This window comes from Antechinus flavipes, chromosome 1, assembly GCF_016432865.1.
Source record: "Antechinus flavipes isolate AdamAnt ecotype Samford, QLD, Australia chromosome 1, AdamAnt_v2, whole genome shotgun sequence".
In the NCBI taxonomy this organism is placed as follows: domain Eukaryota; kingdom Metazoa; phylum Chordata; class Mammalia; order Dasyuromorphia; family Dasyuridae; genus Antechinus; species Antechinus flavipes.
In genome coordinates, this window is record NC_067398.1 from 504635315 (window position 1) to 504652908 (window position 17594).

General features: G+C 33.4%; 1 protein-coding gene across 1 annotated transcript in view; it reads right to left on the bottom strand.

The window, feature by feature from the left end:
* L3MBTL4 (L3MBTL histone methyl-lysine binding protein 4) overlaps positions 1-17594 on the bottom strand; it is a 503358-nt gene that overhangs the window by 250468 nt on the left and 235296 nt on the right. Inside the window, exon 13 of the mRNA XM_051970424.1 lies at positions 3184-3298. Coding sequence (XP_051826384.1) covers positions 3184-3298 — 115 coding nt within the window. The remainder of the gene's footprint in view (positions 1-3183; positions 3299-17594) is intronic.

Genomic DNA, 17594 nt, shown 5'->3' on the forward strand with positions numbered 1-17594 from the left:
GTAGGATGGAGAAGATCTATAATACTATAACGTACCCATCAGCATCTCCTGAAGAAAATGACACTGTTTAACTTTGAGAAAATATTTAAAGTCAACTTCAAAAAATCTGAAAAAAGGTACATGAGGAATGTTGTTATTATTCAATGATTTCAGTGAAATCCAACTTTGAGAAAACCCATTTGGGGGTTTCTTGGCAGACATATTATAGTGATTTGCTATTTTCTTCCCCAGCTCATTTTACCGATGAGGAAACTGAGGCAAATGGGGTTAAGTGACTTGTCCAGGGTTACATAGTTAGTATGTGTCTGGTATCAGATTTGAACTCAAGAAAATGAGTCTTTCTGGCTCCAACTCTTGCTACTTTTTATCATTGTGTCAACTAGCTGCCTTTACTAGAAGGATAATATGTATGTATTCTAGTGGATAGAAGTTGCACAGGCAGATTTTGGCTCACTACAAAGAAAAATTTCGTATTAGAGGAATTCAAAAGAGAAATGGGAGTCATGGGGTTCTCCTTAATTAGCCAATGCTCAATGACGATTTGTTAAGGCTATTATAGACAAGGGGTTTTGTGAACTGAGCCCCTTTGGAGCACATAGAAAAAGCCTGGTAGATTTATCAGGTTAGAGAGAATTTAAGTAACCCTAAAAGTGAGACTCCCTGCACATGAAGTAAGGAAGAAAACAAGCATTTGGTAAGTGTTTACTATTTGCTAGGCCAAGTACTTAGAATAGAAATACAAGCCAAAAGAAAAAAAGTTCCTGTCCTTAAGGAACTTACATTTTTAATAAAGGAAGACAACATACAAAAAGGAGCTAAAAAATAGGAGAAATTAAAATAGTCCGGCCTGATCCATTCCACAAAATAGACACTAAGAGGAATTCACCAATGTGTAGAGGGAACTGGTTTTGCCAAGGGATATTCCACGATGGGTAGATCTCAATAGTGGTTGTTGAGTTGCCACAAATTCACAGCATTATATTGTTCTTCTTGACCCCACCTGGGTGAGTCTTGGTCTGGATCTAGATTTGAGATTTTTCTATAGGGTAGATTGAAGTTTTTGTTTTGTACAAGGGAAGAGATAGTTCTGCAAAGTTCAGAGGCTGCAGTGATAGAGCTAGGGTTTTGCTGAAAGGAAAAGTATTGAAAATGGGAATGTTGTTTTGATCACAAAAGAGGGGTCATAAAATTTCAAGAGTTAGAATGGATTAATATTCTCCCTTAACTCTAACCCCCATACCTCTATAAGAATCTCTGTTCAGCAAGAGTTCTTAACCTGTATCTATCTGTAAATGAATTATAATATAATGGTTTCTTCTTTAATTTTATGTATTTTAAAGGGTTTCTTCCTTCATGTGCAGGGACCCTCACTTTTAGGATTGCAGAAATTCTGTCCTATCTGATAAATCTACCAGCCTCTATTCTGTGTATACCACATAGCTAAGGTATCCCTAAATAGCATAATAGAATGAATTATTATCACATGTGCTATGAAATATAATAAAAATAGCAAGAGAGGTCATTCATATAATTCTTCATGATTTACAAAGCATTTTACACAAGTGTAAAAAACTATATTCATATAGCAGTAATTCCCTTTAACATGGAGTACTTTAAGGCCCTCCACTAGAAGATATTTCAATGATTAAGAAATCAAGAAAGAGTTTTTAAGTACATTGTCTAAAATCATTCAGTTAGTCCTTCAGCTAATGTTAAAGTTTGGTTTCAAACTTTAATATTAGCTGAAGGATTAACTGAATAATTCCCAGATATTCTGATTCTTGTACCATCCTAGATCTCTTCATGTTTTTTAAAAAGTAGTAAGTTATATGTAAAATGAACTGAAATGAGACAGTCAAGTTTTTCAGCATTTTAGTTAAAATTACAGTCTCTAATCTACACTTAGTTTCTAAAAGTGGCCCATTCTTTCTTAAAAGACTTTGATGGCTCACAGTAAAATTTTATTCTCTGCTTTTTTCTTGCTACATATTTATGTACTAAATGATTATAAGGTTACCTGATCATATATTTCCTTTTGTGTCTGCTTTTGCCACTTATATTTGGTTAAGTATGCTAGTAGAATATATTTGACTATTAAAAAACACCTTTTAAGACTAAGGGATTCTTAGGCAGACATAGTTTCTTGAAACAATTGTTGAACCTAATAAAGTCCCTCTGATTTAGGTTTACTAGAAGGCAATCTATTTAACAGATCAACAGATCAAAAGCCAACATTTTATCTATCAAATATCAAATGCAGAAAAGAGCTGGAGCAATGAACAAAGAATGTTAACACATTACTAGTTACAACAGTTCAATGAAATCAAAGGAATCAATGACATAAAAATTAGAATCTGGTTATAAGGTTCAAGGACAAAAAAAAATCTAGATAATTTTCTCCTGAATTTTTGGTAGGTAGCAAAGCACGCACGCGCGCGCACACACACGCACACACACACACACACACACACACACACACACCCCAATCTTAATACCAATAGATTTTAATATTGTTCACACATCAAGAAGCAATTATTGCAAGCCTTTCTATTTCTACACAAAAATTTTCTGCCACTGACCTACTGAAATAAAATCCTACAGAGGGGCAGGAAGTTAATAAAGTACACACAAGCTATCTGAGGACTAGATATGTTCATCTATGCATTTGTTCTTTTTTATTAAAATATTTATTAAGTTATTTGCTATTTGAAAGGCATAGTAGTAGCTAATGGGCTAGAAAGAAAAACAAGGAATACCCAGTTTTGCATTCCAAAGCTTATATACTCCAGTAAATAATGACAGGGAGAGAGAGAGAGAGAGAGAGAGAGAGAGAGAGAGAGAGAGAGAGAGATGTGCTACAAAGACATAGTACCTTACATTTTATTAACAAAGACAAAATTTAACACACAAGATGGACATATATTTGTTTAGTTTAGTTTCCATTGTTCAAATGGACAATACTACCAAATACTATCAAATTTAGTTAATACTATCAAAATTCATTCTGATTATCATATCTAATTTATTATATAAGTCAAATCATTGAGGACTATTGTTTTCATTAATTTTCTGTATTTCAAGTAAATACTTGAGTATTTAGAACACGGAAGAAGTTAACAACCTTTACGGCTCAAATACATACAATTGGGAAAAAAAAAACCCAATGCAAAACTCAGTACTTACGATATGGTACTTCTAGTGGGTGACCTGTCATATTGCACCATCCTATTGGATGAATGTCAGGACTGTCAACATCTACCCAATAGTCATATTTGTGACTCCAGCCATCAAAGTGGACCTGTCAAAAAGTATAGTTTGAAAAATCAGCATTTTGATAGTCATACATGCAAACATATGTGAGAAAATTTTATTAACCAGAGATCAATATGATAAAAATAAAAAATACTTTAAAACATTATCTATGATCATAGGGAATAAAAATACGTCAAATTTAAAAATTCAAGACGCACGCATTTCTAAAAGAAATAGAAAAACTTAACTTTTTTTTTTCTACGACCACAAATAGATGTTGCTATAGGTGGGAATTCTCAAAGAAATCAAATATCACTGTCACACTCTCTATTTAACTAGCTATTGACTTCTCATTTCATCCTTTCTCATATAATCTTAAAAAATAATAAAACAAACCAAAATATTTTTGACTCCTATCCAGAGCTTGATTATTCCCATGGATGTTTTTCATTTTCATTCTGATCTCATCATTTCCCATAATGTTTATTTTCAGAAATGGCATGGCATGGTATGGCAATTCCTAGGAGACTTCTCATCACATCCTGAATACATGTACCCAAAAGTAAGTATATCTCCTAATTGTTCATGTCAGGTTGACATTTGGCACTTTGCCTCTGTGAGCAAAAACAAAAATATTCTGGAATAAATTAAAGTCTTACATTACTCAAGTTTAAAAAATTGTGGGGGGGGGAGAGGAATTTTTAGACATTTCTTACAAAAGCTCTCAGCATAAGTCAAAAATATGAGGTGACAGAAAAGAAAATTTAAATGACACCATAGCTTGAATTTATAGAAGTAAAATATCAAAAACATGAAGAATAATATTCTACCATAGTCTACTGTGATAAAAACACATATGGAGTTTTCTGTCTAGTTCTGGGTCCCACATCTGAAGGAAGATCTTGATTGTGGGAGAAATCTTTGTCTTCAAACATATAAGGACAAAAGGATGACATGAGTAGATGACAGGAACAGGAGGAAGCTAGATGGCACAGCGGATAGAGAGCTGGATTTGGAATCAGAAAGACTCATCTTCATGAATCCAAATCTGGCCTCAGACTCTTAACTAGCTGTGTAACCCTGAGCAAGTAACAGTTTTTTTCCCCTCAGCTCAGTAAAATGAACTGAAGAATACAATGGCAAACCATTCTACTACTTTTGCCAAGAAAACTCCAAATAGGGTCATGGAGAATGGGACAAGAATGAAAAACAACTTACAAGAATCAGAAATAATGGATGGAATCTGCCTTTTGGAAGACTGAAGGTTGAGAGGTGGGGATGGAGGGGACTCCCTAACAATTGGAGCTTTCCAAAAGATGGAATGGGTTACTTGAGGAAGTTGGAAGTGACCTCAGAAACCAATCTTAGTATAACTTGCATAAGAAAAAAATCCTCATTCAAATATGTCTTTTGTTTCCATTCAGCTTCTAATTTAAGACCTTTAAAGCAAAAGGAACTAATTAATTCTTAATGGAGTCCATTTTTTTTTCACAGATTTAATTGTTTAGAAGATTTTCCTGATATCAAGTGTTTGCAATCTCTACTTATTGCTACTGATTTTGCCCTCTCAGGCCAAACAGAATAAATTTAATCTCTTTCTTACAAGACAGATCTTCAAATAACAGAAGACAACTATCATGTCTCCCTTAAGCATTCTTTTTCCAGACTAAACATCTCCAGTACTTTCAACATATCTTTCTATGCCATGGATCATCCTTTTAATATTCCTCTTATCCCTCTCTTAATAATTTCCAGCTTATCATAAACTATTTTGCCTAGAACTGAACACAATATTTCAAATAAGAAAAGAGTCCAACATGTCTATTACTTCCCTATTTTTGGAGGATAGTCCTGTCTTAATGCAAAGACTGATTAGCTTTTTTTTTTTTTGGTCATGCTGATAAATCACACTGGGCTTGTTGTCCACTGAAACTCATTGATCTTTGTCAGAAAATTTTCTGTCTAACTTCGTCTTGTACTGTGAAGTCGAACTCTTCGTACCCAAGTGTAAGATTTTACATTTACCGCTACCAAATTAAACTTATTAGATTTCTCTCAGTGCTTTATAATGCCAAGAACCCTATGGATCATGACTCTGTCATCTACTTTAATAGTTATCCCTCTCAGTTTGGTGCCATTTTTAAAATGTTAAACAACATAAGGTCAAGCACAAATCTCTGAGCCATTATAGAGGATAACTCAGCTATGCTGAGCTATTAACAAATGAACTTTTTGTAGTCAAGTCATCCAATAATTATGGCAGAGACCTTCAAACAGAGATTGGAGAGCCACTTATTAAAGATGTCATAGAGAAGGTTCTTTCTCAGATTCTATGTATAAATATCTAAAAATTCTAGATGAAGGCTACAGTCAGTAGACTATAGTAAGGAAAAGAGTTGTTGTGAGCCTCAAAAATAGAAAACAGGACAGGTGGTTATTTCACACAGCATTTACAAAATTTCTCAGAAATTATGACAGCATCTGGGAATTAATGTGAGAGTTAAATTAATTGAACATTGGTGGCAAATACACTTCGCTAAGGGCAAGATGTCTAAACCTAGAATTGTGATTGTAGAGACTGCAAGGTTAGATAGAGAAAAAATTACATCTTTATTTTCATTAACTTCTAACAAATTTAATAATTCCTTCAATCATTTAAAAATATTAATCTAGGAAGGGATCCACATGAAACTACTAAATAAGATAGTAACACAAGGAAAATTAAGAATACTTGCACTCAAATATTTAAGGGTACAGACTGAGAAGGGAATAATGTATTTTTAAATTTTTATTTTTTATTATAAATTTGAGAAATATCAACAAATGTGAATATTCCCACATGCAAGGAACAGAAAGTGTATTATGGAAGACATTATGTATATCTATTATATGTAGCATAAAGTACAGATTATGTTTAAACAGACCACTAAGTCTCTGATCATTTGTATCTCCTTCTAAACTTCCTTCTGTTCTCTTCTGTATACATTTAAAATTTTTTTGCTGACATTATGTTCTTTTGAGAGAAAATATTCCTTTCCATTACTCTATTTTTCTCCCAGCCTTCCCCTCAAAGAAAAAAAGCTGGTCTCCAAAAACAAATACAGTCAAGTAAAATAAATTAACACATTGTTCACATATGAAAATGTATTATTTTGTACTTATAATACATTACTGATGTCAGGACTGAAATCTGATATAAAGATAAACTGAGACAAATTTCTCTGAGCAAGATATAATTTATTTACAAGGGCATGTCATATGAAAATAAAAGGTCAATAGCTTGCCTCCATTTATACTAAAGACCTCAAAAAGGACATTTTCCCTGTTATAGGGAAGTATGGGAAATAAGGAAAAAATGTTAAAGGTTCTGGGGAAAACAGAAAAAAAAAAGAACAGAAAAAGATAGATGACATCATGGGACCAAGTAAGAGTTGACACGAGGAGAGCAACATGTTGGACAGGAGTTAAGTAATGAAGAACTAGAAAGTATCCCCATCCTTCCCTTCTGAGAGTAAAAAATGATCCTTGTTTGAGTCCAAGTGCAAGCTAGAGGTCCAAACAGCAAACTAGACAAGCTTGAAGGATACTTTGGTGGTGCAAAGGGAAATCAGACTCCCTAATGACCATGCATCTCCCAGAGAGAGCAAAATTCCTGGAGTCAAGAATAATATAGTGATTAGCAGGACAGCTAGATTTGTAAACTTAACTCATTACAGACCAGCTGGATTTCTGAACTAAGCTATAAACAAAGAATCATCAGTTAAGTAGCTACAGAACAAGAGGAAATCAATTGTAAATAGAAAAAAAAAAGATACAGGATCAATCAATTCACTGTGGTGCACTGAAAAGATCACTACTGCCTTGTTGGAAATTGTTCTTGCTATTTCTAACTCATTTGTCAATTATATTTAATTGTGATTATTTATGATGAGATAGGGTTTAATTGGAAATAGATTGAAAAATTACTATATTATCCTGATGAAAAGAAAAGGCATCCACAATTTAAAACAAAACAAATCCAACCTTGGACTTTTAGAATACCTGATTTATATCAAAGTTCTATTACTCCTTTGCTGGATGACTGAGTGGAGACTGGTCTCTACTTCTCTAGACCTCAGTTTAATCAACTCTAAAATGGAGGATTTGATTAAAATGATCATTACATCTCAGCTTGAACATTCTGTCATCCTATATTTATATATTTAATCTTTTCTTGGCTTTGATTTGCTACATATTGGCCAGATCATTTAACTTTTCATTGGATGGATTTCAACACTTTTGATAGATTATACTCTTAGGCATTATATAGATTTTGTATATTAATATTTGAAAAAATCATTTGAAAATATAAAGTAATATTTAAGTACCAGAAATAAAAGTAATTACTACCATTAGTAGTTCATTTGTGTTGCTGGAAGCAATAAAAACAGTTGTTCAATTTTTTAAAGGGGCTATAGAGCATTTAAATTGCTCTCAATTTAATTAATTTTAATTAAGTAGAGTTGGCCTTAAATTTACTTCTAAAAATAAGAAGAATTTAATTTAGCATGGTCATTATGACACCTGCTGGATCTAAATTCTTTATCTGGATCATATACAAATCACCTCTTTTCCTATGAAACAGCAGTCAAAAAACATGATCAATCAGTGGTACATTGGCAGGATTAGAAGAGAAATATTTGCATATAATTTTTATGAATTATCGCCCATACTTTATTGATCAACATGATTCCACTGGAGAGAGTACAGAACAGACAAGCAGGTAGAAAGCACACGAAACAGTTGACAACAATCAATAGAAAACAGAAGAAATAGAAGTGTTCCAGAAGAGAGCCTTGCTCAGATATAAGGCCAGACAAGGGTCCCTTCCAACTTCTTGAGTGTAGGAAACAGCCTTTTCACATGTTCTTTAATTGTTTCTGAGTTTGGGCATTATAAATCTTTACAATTTTTGTTCATACAATAAACCTTCAGAATATATTATAATGAGTGATAATCTATAATAAATGAAACATAAAATCTCAAAATTGTTTTAGACCAATAAATGTTTTCATGGTACTTGTGAATATCTCAACCTTTCAAGCACTGAAGCATTCCAATAAGCAATTAGAATGAAAACCACACATTTCAGTTAGTAAATATCTAAGGCAGGATTCAAACTAAGGTCTTCTTGACTCCATTTTCAGCACATTATACATCTATAAAGACAAAACTTTGGGCACTATGTCAAGGGCATTGGTCTCTCACAAAAAAATACTTTCAGCTATTATTTTGGAGGAAACTTTCAGGATGTCTCATTATCAAGAGAAATCTCTCAACTCACTGCAAGAAGTCTGAGTTTCTTCTCTTGCTTCAACACTATTAAATCACTAAAGATTTTATGCAAAGTCACACACATTAGAATTTATATAACTAAGTTTTGCAAAATCTACAGAGGTCATATCCACAGCAAAATGGATGACTATTTTACATCTATCTTTGGGATACTTGACATCTGTTCTCACCCCAACAATTGTGAATACTAAGTATGAATTTACCAGAAGGCATGGATTAGTCACCTTTCTTTAAGAAGTAATTTAAAATTTCTATGCATTCCTGCCATGGAACTGGTCAAGACAATAAAATATTTCTGAATATTAAATTTTTCATTGGCTATAAAATTAAAGTTTAGCTTTACTTTGTAACATTTTTCAAATGTCTACTCGATTTCTAAGTTCAATTCAACAATTTGATCCTTTCTGAATCCTTTGAATTTGACATGCCTAATAATGCAATATAGGGATCCAAATGCATTTATTTTAGACTTTAAATGTATTTTTCCACATCAAAATATACAACACCAAATATAAACTTTCCTATGGGATTCCACTTTTACCTCCTCACCTTTCCATTTATGCTTGCTGTTCTAATAGCTGGATGACCTATTAATCCCCATTCTCCTGAGGAATAACTATAAAATGTTTTATATAACCAATAAACTTGTCTACATATCCCTTATCCCAGGAAAAAAAACCCACATTTGATCTGAATATTCCTTATAGAAATCATTCTATATCTCTCCTCCCTGCAATGGTTAAATTATTTGAAAAAGTCATCCATACCTGATACCTACACTGGCCTTCCTCTCACTTTTTTTCTAAATCCTCAGCAATCTAGCTTCTTACCTCCTCATTCAACTGAAGCTGCCTTCTCTAAAGGTACAAAGGGTATGTCAGATGCCAAATCTAAATGCCCCTTTTCAACCTTGATCTCCTTGACTCTACATTTAATCACATTCTCATGGGTACTTACTCTGCTCAAGGATTTTGTAACATGGCCCAAGATACTTCTCCTAGCTGTCTAACTACTGCTCTTTTCAATCTCCTTTGCTGGGTTCTTCCTCCAAGTCATACATATTTACCTTGTTCAGTTTTCTTAATCATACCTGACTCTCCCTGACTCTATTTGGGGTTTTCTAGGCAGAAACATTACAGTGGTTTGCCATTTCCTTCTCTAGCTCATTTTTCAGATGGGTAAACTGAGGAAAATAGGGTGAAGTTATTTACCCAGAGTCACACAGCTGTTGAATAATCAGATTAAGACCAGATTTGAATTCCCATCTTCCTGACTTCAGGCCCAGGTCCCTTGCTGGCCACTTATTTGTCCCCCAAACCTTTTCTTTTCAGTCTTTACTATCTTACTTGATGATCTTATCAACTCCCGAGGGTTCAATTATTATCTATTTGTAGATGATTCCAAGATGTCTAAATCTAGTCATAGCCTCTGTTTGTCTCTCCAACTGTCTTGAATACATCTTGAACTGAATTAGACATCTCAAATTTAACATGTCCAAAAGAGAATTCATTGCCTTTTCCTTTAAAGCCTCCCCTCTTCCAAATGACTCAATTACCCTCCCATACAGACAAGTTTACAATCATGATTCTTATTCTTATTCACCTCATAAAGTTTTTTTAAAAAACCTTTACAACATCTCTTATCTTTTTCCCCTTCTCTCTACTCACACAGCCAATCACTTTGGACCAGGCTTGCATCCTTTCTCACTTGGACTATAGTTTTCTAATCACGTTTCCCAACCTCAGGACTCTTCAATACCCTTACCTATACTCTATGTGTTTGTGCAGATATTAAAATATGTAGCTTCTTATTTGCAGGTATTTTTTCTTATTAGAAAGTGAACTCTTTGAGGGCAGAGCCATTTTTTATTTAGAAAAGGAATGCACTTTTGCACTTAGGAAAATTACTAGCACATAGCATAATGCTTATTGATGACTAACAGTTCAAATGGGCTATTCAGAATTGTTTTAGGTATTAATCTCCAGGAGTGAAGAAGTCCCCATCCATGGTCTAGCCTCACTTTTCACAGGAAAAGGGTTCAGAAATATGTCTGGCTTCAATGCAGAATGTTGGGGGTTGGATAAAGAGCATCCTAGAAACTACTTAAGTATTAAAAGATTACAACATCAATATCAGATTTCTTTTCAAAACATTTGGTATTTTATGATATAAAAATTGTGTTTTCCTCAACTATATAGTTGTAATGCACAAGAAACAGCAACTGTTGGTGTGGTTGAAGATATAATTGCATTAAAATCCATTGCTGTCAGGGATTAAAACAAGTATGTGCAAGACAAAAATTAATATTTCAAAATTTAAACTATTTATCTTTTAAATACATTTTTCTTTCACAAAATGAATCATTTCACCCTGACATAACACAAAACGAAAGCTTTCAATTTCAAGAAAAAACATAACAACTCTCATCTGCATTTTTTCAGTTCAATGACAATGTGAATTTAGTCTACATTTAAATCTTGATGATTCTCTTATAGTGCAATATAGATTAAAGTTTGAAATATAAGCTGACAGATAAATGTTGTTAATAAACAACAAACAAGATGACCTTAAAATGAGGATCTGAACAGCTGCAAATTTTTGTTTCTGTATCAGTTTCTGGTGTTTACTTAGACTGGCACTCTTGCTCTGAACCATGTAATTTATCCAAGTGACTGCAGGAGCTATTTGTCTTTCTTGTGTAAGTGAATAATTACCTGAACCACAGCAATGACTCCTGAAGATTAATTAAATCGCTAATGATTTCAAAGAATTGTGGAAAACACTGAATAACTTTCAGATTACTGAGAATGAATGATTGTTTACACATAACAAATTGGTTTGATTTTTGGGTTTCTAAAAAACATTTTCATGTTCACAATTCATTAAGGAAGCAAAACACCATAGATTTATCTTAAAACAGATTTAATTTTGAGGAAGATTTAGAACTGGAAAGAACTGAAGAGGAGATGTATCAAAAGTCCTCACAGATGAAATTACTGGACCAGACAGTAACCCCTGGAGTCTAGCCTTAAACCAAGGCTCTCTGATTCTATTATTCCACAAAAAAGTCCTAGTTTGGTAATCCAAAACACTCTGTCTATTAACTATGAACCTTATTGATAAATAAGAGGAGAAATAATAGTACTTAACCTCTATCATAGCCATATTCTTAAAAAAAAACAGTATTTTGTAAAGCATAAAGCTACCTATAGAGATGTGAACTGGTTAATCAAAATCTGTCCTTTTATTTATGAATATGTGTTCATTGAAGCACATTAAATCTAGCTACCACAATTTGCATTAAAATTAACCATTTGCCTTTCCTTTAATTCTTAAATTTTATTTTATATTCCATTGGAAATTCACTCCTTCCCTTTTCCCCTAGTCACCAACAGAGAAAGCAAGAAAAACAAAACCTGTTACCATACATATTGTCAAGCAAAATAAATTTCTGCAGTAGACATGCAAAAAAATGTTTCAGTGTGCACTGAATATTTCATCTGAGTCTTTTGGAAATGTAGCGAGGTCCATCATGTTGACCCTAAGTCTTTTAAAGTTACCTTTACATTATTGTTATTGTATAAATTTATTCTCCTGGTTCTGGCCATCTCACTTTGCATCATTTCACACAAGCCTCCTCAGGTTTGTTCAAAACTATCCTTTAATTGTTTCTTAGACAGTATTAGAAAATAGTATTCTATTGCATTCATATACCATAACTTATTCAGCTATTTTCTAATTAGGAGGTACTCCATCAGTTTCTAATTTTTTGTTATAATGAAAAGAGCTTCTATAAATAAAAGGTACATGTTTACCTTTTTCTTTGAACTCTCTGGGACACATCTCTACAAGTGCTATTACTGGGTCAAAGGATATGCATTATTCAACAGCTTTCTGGGCATCGGCTATTTATTTTTCAATAAAACCTCCAGAAATTGGATTTTTTTCTCTATCTCTTCAAATGATTAAAATCTAAAATCTTAAGATGGTTTCTTAGTATATCAACAAGAAAAAGAAAATCTTAAAAGAAGGAATTATCTTTGATATGTTGTTCTCTTTAGATGGTAGAAATACTCTCTTTCTTTTCAGGGTATGCATTAAAAAAAAGAAGAAAAAAGTAATCATTTACCTAAATTAATTTATTTTAATCCTGCCTCTGACATATAATAACTATGAAATTCTGGGAATGTTACCTAATCTTTGCAATTACAGGAGTAAGACTATAAGTTTCAGAAAAAGTGTCAACAAGAAAATTTCCCCATATCAAGAAAATCATATGCCTAATCCCTATTCCTAGGTCTTCTCAAGTATTCAACACACTTTGATAAGTCCTTACTTTATCAATTATTTTATAATGAATTATATACACAAATACATATCTTCATATTTAGGCTTTAAGAAAGTCTTTAAAAAGAATACTCAGGTATTACAATAACTCACACTCATTAATAGTACTTTCTTCACAACCTCAACATCACTTTTTTCTGGATGAAGACTCAGGTGTTAATTGACTTGTCCAAACCAGATGTCCCAGGTCTGCTGCCAGCATTTTTTTTCTGACATGGAGCTACCATGCTATCCAAGAAAAATTCCTTTATCTGGAACTTGCCTTCTCTTGCAGACTTTCTGTTTCTATTCAATTTGTATTCCAGCACACCCACTCCTGCTCTACCTACTTCCTAACTCCTGTTTTTATTCTTCTGGCTGTCCCTGGTTCATTTCACTATACTCATTTTCCTTCACTGACAAGACTAATGCTATTTAATAATTAAAAATAGGAATGTATATAAGGATTAAGAAATCCTTATTTCTCATGATAATGAGCCTAACAACTATCTTAGAAATTAGGTTAAGGCTACAAATATAAAATTAATGAGATTTCAAATGAATTTTAAATTATTTAATCAACTAGAAGTTTAGTATATAAGTATCTACTGCCATATTGGAAAAGTTTTATAGACCAGTGGTATATGAGGAACACACAGGGAGGAATGAGTCATCATTTGGCATTCATCATCCTCATCTCTACTTCCAGCTTGTCCACCACTCCCCACAGTCGTATTCAAGAGAAACCATTGTTGGCATTTGGAACTGGCAAGAAGGCAGAAAATCTCAGGACTCAGGAACGGCACTCTACCTCACTCACAGTCCTGCTTCCCACCTGCCCCTGAAACTAGCCATTGTCCAGAAGAACAAACCTTATAGAACTTCAACCTGGAAATTACTCTTAAGGGTGGATGGAGTTCCTAACTTTTCAGGAATCATGGCTACTGAAAACCCAGAAAAGAAAGATCATAATGGCCAAATTCCTTTGAACCATCAAAAGGTTTGCATGAGAAAAAGAAATCATTTCATTAATGGAAATGACATTTAAAGAAAATGTATTATTACAGGCCTTCCTATTGCACTTTAAGGAAAACTGTCTTTTTATGCACTCAGCAACTTTAACCTATTTTGCATATTTTTTCCCATTATTAGTATGTAAACTCATTGAAGGCAAAGAGTTCTTATATTTTGTTTGTCTTCCCAACATTTAAGACAAGGCTTTACAAGAAATTTTTCATCCATTTATAAGTACTTGGTACTATGTATCCACCAGGATACAAAGAAAAAAAAAGCATTCAAAGAGCTTCCATTCTTTTGGAAAGTTCAGATCTTTTCAGGCTGACCTATAATATAATTCATAAATGCCTTGTATAGTTCATTGCAATATTATCTGTAAGAGGAGTTCTACTTCTTTAAAGTCACAGTAGTCAAACTTTTTGCAGTCATTGAGATACCTTCAGAGAATAATGCAGTTTTCAATCTATTCAAGTCCTTCCTCACTAAGGATTTAACTAATTATTAAGCTTCTCTGTTTTAAGAGTTCTATCAACAATATCATTAATGTGCTCAGATGTTTAATAGATCAGCCCTCCTACCTGCATTAAAATTGTGACAAGATCTATGCAGGAAGAGTTAAATATTCTATAACTAAGTATAAAAAGTGACTCAGTAATGATGTTAGAGGGCATGCTCCCCTACCAACCCACACAACTTGAAAAAGGAAAATGTTATAGAAGATAAAAGACGAATAAAGGAGAGAGTATGATTTAATAAGAATGATTAGTCTGTGTCATTGACAACTGGTCCTGATGACATCTTTGAGTCAACTGAAGGAGGCTGCTACTTCCCTTCAGCACAGTCATGTCTGCTTTACCATTTATTTTTAATAATTTCAAGATGAACTTGAAAATTGGGATCCCATTGTTATATGTCAGTTATTTGAAACCAAGTATGTCTTATTATAGTTAATTATCTATGCAGTCTAAAAGATAATTTACGATTTAAAAAATAAAATCAGCAAATCTAATAGCTGTCGATTTTTTTTTCAACTTTAGAACACTGGTTTCCCATGCCTGGAATATGATTTCTTCTCACATTCTACTTTCTTTGGTCCTTTTTCTTTTCTTTAGGCCTAGTTCAGATTTTAATTCAACAAAGAATATTTTGTCCTCTGCCAGCTGAAAATGATCTCTCCTTAAAAAGGTCTTAGAGCATTGATATCAAATAGCAATGCAGACTCTAAACTGTATGGACAAAAAAATCTCTGAGGGATCCAAACAGACTTAGAAAACAATATATTAACATTATCTATGTTTGATTTTATTTTTATTCATTTGTTAAATATTTTGCAATGCCATTTTAATCTGTTTTGGGATATACACAAGGTTACGAATGGCTTGTGGTCTGTGAACTGCATTCCTCCTTCTTCAATATAACATAATACCTATTTATTAGCATTGTAAGATTTGTCTTCATTTCAGTATACTGAGTGCCTAACAAAGTACCTTGCACAAAGTAGAAGATAAGTCATAAAGTTTTCGCAATTGAATTCATTTTAGTGAACAAAATCTAATTGTCAAAGGATCATTTTGGGAGGACTATCTTTGGGTCTTAAATAATGACCCTATCTTGATACCATCTTCTACCTTACAACTTTTGCACCTTTCAATACCTTCTCTACATAACTGCTAATTATAGCTGCATAAGCTTTCATCATATTTCTTATCCTATCATTCCAGATATTCCATAATATGGTCCTTCTTAAGCTATGGAATTTTACCGTCTACAACTCTACAACTCCCAACTAATAGGATGGCTTCAAAGTCCCCTGATGACAGACTGTTCATCCCTACCTTCCTGACTTCATTAATAAAAAGAGACATATCTATAGCACTTTTTTTCCCGAGGCAATTGGAGTTAAGTGACTTGCCCAGGGTCACACAGCTGTGATTCAGATTTGAACTCCGGTCCTCCTGACTTTAGGGCTGATACTCTATCCACTATACCACCTAGCTGCCCCATATCTATAGCACTTTAAATTTGCAATCCTCAAAACAATACTCTGAAGTGTGTAGTAAAAATATGGCTATTCTTCCCATTTACAGATGAGTAAACTGAGACTTAGAGAAGATGACTTACTCATGGTTACACAACTTGCCAGTCATGTTACTGTGAAGATTAAATGAGGAAATTATGTAGAATACTGGGTAAAAAACTGAGCCCTGCATAAAAGTAAAACATCACCATGAAGGAAAGTATTGGAAACAAAATAGAAACCACCATCCTACTTTGATATAAAACCATACTCTATCGGGGCAGCTAGATAGTACAGTGGATAGAGCACCAGCCTTGAAGTCAGGAGGACCTGAGTTCAAATGTAGTCTCAGACACTTAACACTTCCTAGCTGTGTGACCCTGGGCAGGTCACTTAACCCCAATTGCCTCAGCAAATTAAAAAAAACAAACAAACAAACAAACAAAAAAACACCATACTCTATCTATGCCTGGGTGTACTACTTATAGCTTCACCAGGCCAGAAAAGAAAAATTAAACTGTAGGAACATGAGACCCATAGTGAGATAAGATAAAAAGATTAGAAACTTCTAGTCTGAAAAAAATTCTAAAATAATGAAAATGAATGAAATAAATGAAAATCTACAAAATAATTTAAGATTAACTTAATTTTTTAAAAAGATTACATATTGGATTATTATTCCACAAATTAAATTAACAAGGAAACTAAAATTCTCTGGAATATAATTTTGGAATGTTGACTTCATTGAGACCTACCACTATAAGTTTTGTTGTTGTAAGAGGTAAGGGAATGAGTTGGATGGAGTAGAAGGAAGTTATTCCTATAGGAACAATGTTATGATTTGTGGTTGAGGATCTCTATTTTTAAAAAAAAGAAAGAATTACAGTAGAATTTCATAATATCGTCTTTTTTTTGTCATCCTATTTTTTAAATAACTTTTTATTGATAGAACGTATGCCAGGGTAATTTTTTACAGCATTATCCCTTGCATTCACTTCTGTTCCGATTTTTCCCCTCCCTCCCTCCACCCCTTCCCCCAGATGGCAAGCAGTCCTTTACATGTTAAATGGATTACAGTATATCCTGGATACAATATATGTGTGCAGAACCGAACAGTTTTCTTGTTGCATAGGGAGAATTGGATTCAGAAGGTATAAATAACCTGGGAAGAAAAACAAAAATGCAAGCAATTTGTATTCATTTCCCAGTGTTCTGTCTTTGGGTGTAGCTGCTTCTGTCCATCTTTGATCAATTAAAGCTCTCTTTATCGAAGAGATCCACTTCCATCAGAATACATCCTCAAACAGTATCATTGTTGAGGTATATAATGATCTCCTGGTTCTGCTCATTTCACTTAGCATCAGTTCATGTAAGTCTCGCCAGTCCTCTCTGTATTAATCCTGCTGATCATTCCTTACAGAACAATAATATTCCATAACATTCATATACCACAATTTACTCAACCATTCTCCAATTGATGGGCATCCTTTCATTTTCCAGCTTCTAGCCACTACAAACAGGGCGGCCACAAACATTTTGGTACATAGAGGTCCCTTTCCTTTCTTTAGTATCTCTTTGGGATATAAGCCCAGTAGAAACACTGCTGGATCAAAGGGTATGCACAGTTTGATAACTTTTTGAGCATAGT